The 8,673-nt window shown below is 37.7% G+C and overlaps 1 protein-coding gene across 1 annotated transcript; it reads right to left on the reverse strand.

Moving 5' to 3' along the window:
* Positions 1–1,315: 1,315 nt before the first annotated feature.
* Positions 1,316–8,345, reverse strand: LOC128617479 (sarcoplasmic reticulum histidine-rich calcium-binding protein). The gene is made up of 6 exons (XM_053640608.1): positions 7,127–8,345; positions 3,258–3,361; positions 2,567–2,635; positions 2,234–2,288; positions 1,977–2,013; positions 1,316–1,657 (listed from the first exon to the last, which is right to left on the reverse strand). Exons 1-6 carry the CDS (start codon positions 7,779–7,781, stop codon positions 1,636–1,638), a joined length of 942 nt encoding a protein of 313 aa, XP_053496583.1. The 5' UTR covers positions 7,782–8,345; the 3' UTR covers positions 1,316–1,635.
* Between the last annotated feature and the right edge of the window lie 328 nt (positions 8,346–8,673).

Here is an 8,673-nt window from a genome sequence, read left to right on the forward strand (position 1 = left end):
TTGGGCGATCATTCAGAGATGTATTATTACTTTAGGATACCATGTGGTATAGTCACAGAGGACAAATACAAATCAAAATCCCTGCATTTATCAGGCTATTGGCCTGAAGAGATCCAGGGAATCTTGAAAAGGGCATTAGGGTTCAATTTATGGTGGCTGTGAAGAATTTACAGATCATGCTGGCAGTACTGGCATTTCTAACTTTCAGTGTTTTGGTGGTGTACTGGTCAAGTTGAATAAAAAAAGAAAAAGAAAACCCTCTCCATTTTAGGCCACATCCACTTTGGGTTTAAATCCCAATACAGATACAGATATATACAGATTTGGAGCACTAAACATATACATACAGTGGTGCTTGAAAGTTTGTGAACCCTTTAAAATTTTCTATACATCTGAATAAGTATGACCCAAAAAGTAGACAAACAGATCCCAATTAAACAAATGAGACAAAAATATTATACTTGGTCATTCATTTGTTGAGGAAAGTGATCCAATATTGCATATCTGTGAGTGGCAAACGTATGCACCTCTAGGATTAGCAGTTAATTTGAATATGAAATTAGAGTCAGGTGATTTCACTTGCTGGGATGATGATCAGGTGTGAGTGAGCACCCTGTTTTAATTAAAGAACAGGGATCTATCAGAGCCTGATATTCACAACACATGTTTGTGGAAGTGTATCATGGCATGAACAAAGGAGATTTCTGAGGACCTCAGAAAAAGAGTTGTTGATGCTCAACTGGCTGGAAAAGGTTACAAAACCATCTCTAAAGAGTTTGGACTCCACAAATCCACAGTCAGACAGATTGTGTACACATGGAGGAAATTCAAGACCATTATTATCCTCACCAGGAGTGGTTGACCAACAAAGATCACTCTAAGAGCAAGACCTGTAATAGTCTGTGAGGTCATAAAGGAGCCAAGGTAGCATTTTTGCAACTATATTGAGCTATAATCCTATATACTCTTAGTTAGGATTTGTTGATTAGTACAGTGGAGACCAGAGGATAGTGGGTGCCAAATCTTCATCACTAGTGTAGAAAGAAAGAGATTTGGAATTTACAGGAAGTTAACTAGGAAGAAGGTGGAGCTTCAGGTGTGATATTTCTACCAAATTTCAGTTATTCCATAACTTCATTTATCATACCATACCATCCCTTGTTCAGCAGATACAAAATGAACTTAATCAGTGGAATAATGTGCTATAATTACTTATTAATACTGAGCTAAACAGGCCCTCAAAACTGAAATTCATTAATTTTGTTAGAACTTCATCTGTGCATTTAGGGGAAAATACACACAGAGTACCACCGAATCATGTATCTTATCTGTTCTTTATTGAAATTATTTACTTCTAGTGGAACTGAATACAAGTGTTTTATCATGAGAGAATTGGAGGCAACTGAAAATAAATAGCCTGTATTTTATTAGTCATTTCTGAGAAAAGTATTTCTGTAAACAAAAAAAAAAAAAACTTAAAGACAGAATTTAAAATATCCGCTTTAAATATCTCCATCCTGCTACTACGAACTTAATAAGATGGGCAGATAAAAGGTCACGTTTCCAAATTATGCCAGCAACGCTTTGCTTCTGCTGTCCACCACGGGATGGCATAGGAGATTACTTGAAATGTCCTCAGAGATACGCAGCAAAAGTTCTGCAGACATAACAAGGAAGGAAAGACGAAACATCAAACATGTAGTATGCACTGTACCAGGGCATTAAAGATTACTAGATCATTAGAACACAGGGAATAAAACAGGACATCTTGGATCAAATTATTTTTAAGCACTACACCCCCAATTACTTCTTTGTTTATTAATGAACACACATTGCAGTTAATCCTTGTATTTTTCTTTATGTATTTCTTTATATGTCTATATGAAATGACAAAAAGCACTCAAGTATTTAAATACTCAAGGATTAAGTATATGAATAACTTGACAAAGACTAAGTATTAGAGATTCAGTACTCACTGATACACTGTTCCAGACATCACATCTATAATGCCACCTGTGAGAAATACAAAATGGGCCTGTGTTACACAATATACTGTATACACAGTCATTTGCTTTGTATACATATAGCAGAACAAACACAGTAATAAAAAAAGTCAGACAATTGACTTTCATTCATACTGTCAAACACTTAAGTGCAAAAGCTTCAACAATGTTAAACTAAATAATGTGACTGAATGAATATGGTAATGTTTGTTAGAAGCAGAATGTGATACCTGACTCGCAGATCGTCTCACAGAACACAGGACATATGTAGCAGTAGAAGCATTGCTAGGGGAAGAAATCAAAATCTTAATAAGAATTCTGAAAGGAACTATATATTAAACCTTTAGACCATCAGTTTTGTAAAAGCCTGTGAGCTCAGTAGTGGCCATAAAATGTCCGTCATCAACTTGGGAACGTGATACAATATAGATAGCGATTATAGAGAGATTATAAAATAAAGAGAGAGATTATAAAATAATATTTGATAGCACTGATTTATATTATACACCCTCTTTTTGTACCACATTTGTATACTTGTGCACACTTTGTATAAATGTACATACATCACAGTGTTGGCAATGCACTGATGAGTCTCCTGCCTCGCACGGGCATTCATCACAACTGTTGCAGTGCTGAGAAAGAGGGAAAAAGACAGTAAAAGTTCCTTCTGAGAGGTTTTATATATATATATATATATATATATATATATATATATATATATATATATATATATATATATAAAAATTTATTAATTTAATTCATGAAACTTTACACATCAACACATTTTCAAGGAAAAGCACCTGATAGCCACTGTAAAATTTGGACGGGGATCAGTGATGCTTTGGACTGTTTTGTGACTACTGATCAAGGGGCTGGTGTAAAAAATGTATTGATTGTGTGTTTGTTTCACTACAGCATGAAGCTATCCAGCAACTTGATCAAAGCCTGAAATTAAAAAGTAAATTAAAACATTTATACACAGTTTTGCTGAAATATATTTATGGTTTCTTAAAGTCAGTGTGTTATAGGCAGGAAATCATTTTGGCCAAAACACATTTTTCATCTTTTTTTTTTTTCGAATTCAGCCATAGCAATATCCGACAAATATAAGGATGCTAATGTTACGCTACTTGTTTCAGTTGCCTAACGAGCAAAGATAACATCCCAGCATCAAAGGAATGGATATACAATTACCAAAAAAGTATTGCATTCATGTTTTTCTGTATATGGTGTGTGTGCAATTCATGCTGGTACCTCACAGATGGAGCACAGACTACACAGAGATCCACTGTGATACTTTGATGCAGTTGTGGTCTCTGCCTCAGCTGCATTTCCTTTTTCATCATTGCCAGTGTGTTCTACAGAGCAAACAATGCACACTTAATCGGTTAAAATCTACATGCACTGTAAAGCCGGATGCATCGATTCTAAAGAGTGTGTTTCAGTATCATAAAAAGACATGACGCACAACTTAGAAAACATCATTTAGAAATTTCAGCTATCAAATTAATTTCCTTTGCCATTGTACATTTCTCTCATTTTGTTTGTTTGCACAAAACAAATACAATAAACTGTTTGCACAAGACTAATTCAGTGGTAAATTATTAATATTTACATTGTGTAGTCATGGAAGGAGAGATACACACTGCTACTTCAGCTATGTTGGTAGATTACTATCACTATCCACATTCTCAATTAAACTATTACATATTTTAACTTGACTGATGAAATAAAAATCTGGTGGTGAAGACCAAATGTCAAGAAATGTCTTAATGATTTTGTTTATTAGTGACTAATAATAAATACGGAAATTGTGAAAGCTGATGATCGATTAGATCCATGAACAGAAATCTGACACTAATGTTGTAATGAACAAGATATTTGGTGCTATATTTTCAGGACATAATAGAGTGTTAAGGTATTGTGTTACAATTAAATGTCATCAAAAGGACAATCAACATTTCAATTAATCTCAACTTTATTTGTAAAAGTGTTTCTAACAATATATATTGTCACAAAGCAGCTTTACAAAATAAATAAATAAATAAAAAATAAAAAAATCTGAATGTAGATTTTGATCCCTAATAAGCAAGTCAGAGGTGATAGTAGCAAGAGTACATAAGGAAGAAACCTTAAGAGGAACCGGACTCTAAAGAGAACCCGTCGTCGTCTGGGTGACACGAGATAGTTGGATTTATAAATAATTACAGAATACAGTAAGTTCAAACATCATGAAATCTTTTGCCATATAATACCATTATACAAAAACCTCTTTCTATACTAGGTATCAGTAAATTGGTTGTTTTGGAAAAATAACTTAACTATGAAATATTTTTTTACTTCAAAGCTGACTTTCTTAAATTTTGGCTAGTAATATAAATCTACTAAGAATAGCTCTGCAGTCTCATTTTGATGAAGCCAAAAAGAAAGTGTAATTTGAGGACAAACTGATGTATGCATTAACAGTGTAACAGTTGTTTCAAATAGAATTCAACATTGAGTGAGTTTTACGCTGTGGGAATCGCCCTTGCGCTTGACTGGTATCTGAAGCTTGTGTAACATCATGCCTATGTATAGGCCTCCTGTGATCAGGTGACGTGGCAATTAAGCACATCGTGTGATATAAAAAAAGGCACCTATGAACCGTGCTGTCAGCCTTATTATCTTCAGTGAGACTGCGTGTCGGTAGTTTTTATAACGCTCGAAAAAAGACTCATTTCCTCTCTATCTTTTCCAAAAAAAAAAAAGAAATAAAAATCTCTTTACTTTTCTGTCCCTTTAAAAAAAGAGAGAGAGAGAGAGAGAGAGAGAGAGAGAGAGAAGTATGAGTGAGAGAGAATTCAGGAAGTGTCATGCCTTGCTCCCGTTTCATCACGGGGGACGGACACACTTTCTGTGTGAAGTGTCTAGAGGTGGAGCACACCAGGGCAGACTTCGCGAGGTCTGTGAATGCCTTACAATTAGGTCGCTCCCGTCGCAGCTCGCTCTCTTCTCAGCCAAAGGGAGTTGGTTTTCAGAGCCTAGCGGATCTGGTCCCTCACGCAATGTCTCGTTCCCTTTTCAGGGAACAGGGTTACATGCGTAACCCAGACGTTTTCACCTTTATTTTCTTTCAAAGACTGTACATTCCATTGTTAAGCTCAGGGTAGGGTTCATTTTGTGCTTGTAAAGGAACAATCAGACTTTAGCTGCTTATGCCTAAAGCTGGGAGTGCCAATCAGACTTGTACCTAAAGCTGGGCGTGCCAAAACTGCATTCCTGCAGTGACACACACCCCTGCCTGCAGACTTTGCAGACTATACTATTTAAGATGTTTTTCGCAAGTATTGCATGTGTCTTGAAATTTACGGCAAGATTTTTTTTTATGTAGAGCAGCTACACCAGCTAATCCAGTGTCTGTTTCATTTTGTCATTTTGATAAACTTCTAAAGGCTAAGAACAAGTTTTGTTTAAAAATAGTGAATACTTGCATGGCTGCTGTAGCTTAAAAATGGAGAGAGAAAAAAACAACAACCAAAAAAACCTTTTGAGCGGACTATGATCCGAAAAAAAAGTTCGGTTATATGTTTATCATATTTCAAGTTTATCAATTTTCATATTGCTTCACTCACAGCTACAGAGGATAAGATAAGATCAGTGTGTATGTACATATGCTAGAGTTCTATTTATACATACAGTGGTGCTTGTAAGTTTGTGAATGTTCCATATTTCTGCATAAATATGACCTATATCATCAGATTCAGTCCCAAAAGTAGACAACAAGAACCCAATTAAACAAATGAGACACAATTATAATACTTTTTTTTTAGTGAAATGATCCAATATTACATTACTCTGAGTGGCAAAAGTATGTGAACCTTTGCTTTCACTACCTGGTGTGACCAGATCAGTGGTTTTCAGGCAGTGGCTGTGAATTGTTATGAGCTCCAAATGTTTTTCAGTCACAGAACTCATGTGTTGATGGGGCAAAAGAAAAACATTCAGTAGATCTGCTCTACTAGTATTAGTATTACTCCTCCCCTGTCAATCAGAGAGACACTAACCAATAATGAGTGTCTTTGAGCTCATCTATGAGGAAGAGGTCAGCGTCACCTCCATGTCGTGGATTTCCCCGCCGTGCTACAAGCAGAGGCTCTCAGCGCGCATAACAGCCAGCAGCACTATGGCACTCACTTCCTTGTTGTCTTGTCTTTTGTTTATTTTGCCACGTGTGTTTTGGTTTGGTTTATGTCCTGTCTCCATCCATGTCCTGTCATGCATTGCCTCCCTTGTGTGTCTCTATTACTTGATTAGTTTGTATATTTACACCCCAGTGTGTCTTTGTCCTGGGCAATGTAAAACACTCTGTTTTTAGCTCACACCGTTTTTATCTCACATCTGACTTTACCAAGCTGTTTTGCCTCTGTATGTTATTCTTGTATCTGGATATAGTGCCTGTCTCTCACTTCACGTGTATTGTTTTGCCTATCCAGTTTGCTCATCACCTGACCCACACCTGGGTTTTGACTTTGACCTTGCCTTACATTTTAGATATCTCTGCTTTTGTCCTTATTAAAGTGTTTGAACTGCACTTGCATCCATCTCCACTCGCCGTTACTGAAACTGCACCTATGTGACAGTTCGAAAAGATGAGGTGGCTGCTTAAAAAGTAACGCATGGCCTTTTATGGGACAGCAAGATTCCCCTATAATTTCAGCAGACATGAAAAAACTTTCAACAAATTATTATTTTATGTTTCTGTCAACAGCAAACACCCGTGGGGGGCTTAAAATGGTTTAAACAGTTCAGATGCTTGCTAGCGTTCAGACATAGCAGGCTATTTTAAAACTGCATGCCTGTAATGAGACAACAAAAGCATACAGTGTCCCAAACTGGAAAGAGGAAAACAACTTATAATTGTAATCAATGATTTTTTTTGGGTAAATTTATTCTAAGCAAGAGATTACTCAAATGTGAAGGGACTAAAGATCACTGATTGGTGGTAAACTAGTTGAAATCAGTGCAGTGTCTTTTAAATATGATCCAAACTTGGGTTAAGTGTATAAAATTGCTTAGATGCCTAAACATGTACTTTTGTGACAGCATGGCTAAGACACCTAAACTGTAACACTGCAAATAGATACCTTCAGCTTTTTCCTCAGCTTCATCATCTGCACCTTTTTGTCCATTCTCATCTTTGCCCTCGTCCTCATCAGCCTCTTCCGTTGTAAAATGTACGTCAACATCCTCCTCACGGTCACCATTGTCATCAGACACAGTAATCTCCTCCTCTTCCTCGGTTTCTTCTTTCTCCTCCTCCTCTTCATCTACAGCTTCTTCCTCCTCAGCTCCATCTTCCTCCACATCTTCAGCCTCATCCTCCTCTGAATCTTCTTCTCCTTCAACCTCAGTTTCCATAGTGGCTTCATCCTCAGCCTCTTCTTCCTCTCCATAATCCTCCCTCTCAGCTTCACCCTCCTCCGTGGTGTCTTCTTCCTCAGAAGTGTCGTCCTCTGCAGATTCTTCCTCCTTTGTCTGATCCACTTCCGCTGCTACTTCTTCCTCATCATCATCTGCCTCTGTTTCTCCATTTTCCTCTTCATCACTCTCTCCTCCTAGATCCTGTGCTCCCTCATCAGGTGCTTCTCCATCTTCATCACTTTCTTCTGTGTTCAATTCCCCCAGCTCCTCTGCTTCGTCCTGGTTCTCGTCCTCTGCCTCCACTGCTTCGTGAGTCCATACTCCGACACTCAGCAGAGCTAGCAGCAGCCACACTAGGCCATGACGCCGAGCTGCCATTTTCAACCCTTGCACAAGAAGGAACCGGATCTTCCAGTCTAGTGCAGTGTCCCCACCCTAAAGCAGTTTAAACTGTAGTTCTTTGCACTAGATAAAAGAAAGCAAACAACTTTTGCAAGCCGAGGTGCAGCAGTAGGTCCGCTTTTTGTTTGATTCCTGTGCAGTCAGTGACCACTTCAGTTCAGTCACATGCACATGAGCACTTACATGCAAATACAGTGACACACACAATCAGAGAACAAAATGGAGCAAGGAAGCACAGGGACACATGACTGACAAGACCACATGTCTGTAAGGCTGTTCTTCTGATGTCCTCTGTTCAGCCTGTCTGTGTGAGTGAGAAAGATAGCAAACATAGCAATGGTGTGCATGCTAGCAGAAGAGAAAGGCATGCACACATACAGACACACACACACACACACACACACACACACCACCCAATCTCCAAAGTCAGCTAAAGCCTGTCACATATATGCGTAGTGCTTCACTGAGCCTGGCAGGTGACTGGGATGCTATATAAAGCAGCTCACAATACACTCCACAATCTAACCTTGACCTCGCTCGCTGTAACTGAAACCAGATCACGGTCATCTACTTCTTTCATCTTTAAATGTTATTAATTCTATTTACTTGCCTAGAACACTAAAAAACAGGAAAAACACTATTGCTCAATGGGTTGCGTTCAGTAATAATAATAATAATAATAATAATAATAATAATAATGTATTTGCATGCTTATGATTTGGAAGGTGTGCAAACTGTCTATCATGTTTCAAGTGTAGGTTAGATGTAGGTCTGAAATTGAGGGTAACACAAATATAACACATAATTGCTATACTGATATACTGTAAATATTCACAAAGGGTTATTTATAGGCACACTGTGTCCCTTT

The sequence above is a fragment of the Ictalurus furcatus genome, chromosome 13 (assembly GCF_023375685.1).
Source record: "Ictalurus furcatus strain D&B chromosome 13, Billie_1.0, whole genome shotgun sequence".
In the NCBI taxonomy this organism is placed as follows: domain Eukaryota; kingdom Metazoa; phylum Chordata; class Actinopteri; order Siluriformes; family Ictaluridae; genus Ictalurus; species Ictalurus furcatus.

What these genes read in the sequence shown, in the direction of transcription:
- LOC128617479 (XM_053640608.1), bottom strand. Translation starts at nt 7,781, where the DNA reads ATGGCAGCTCGGCGTCATGGCCTAGTGTGGCTGCTGCTAGCTCTGCTG. An exon ending in AGCTGAGGAAAAAGCTGAAG is followed by an intron (nt 3,362 to 7,126) that starts GTATCTATTTGC and finishes TTTGCTCTGTAG; the next exon opens with AACACACTGGCAATGATGAA. An exon ending in ATGTCTGGAACAGTGTATCA is followed by an intron (nt 1,658 to 1,976) that starts GTGAGTACTGAA and finishes TTATGTCTGCAG; the next exon opens with AACTTTTGCTGCGTATCTCT.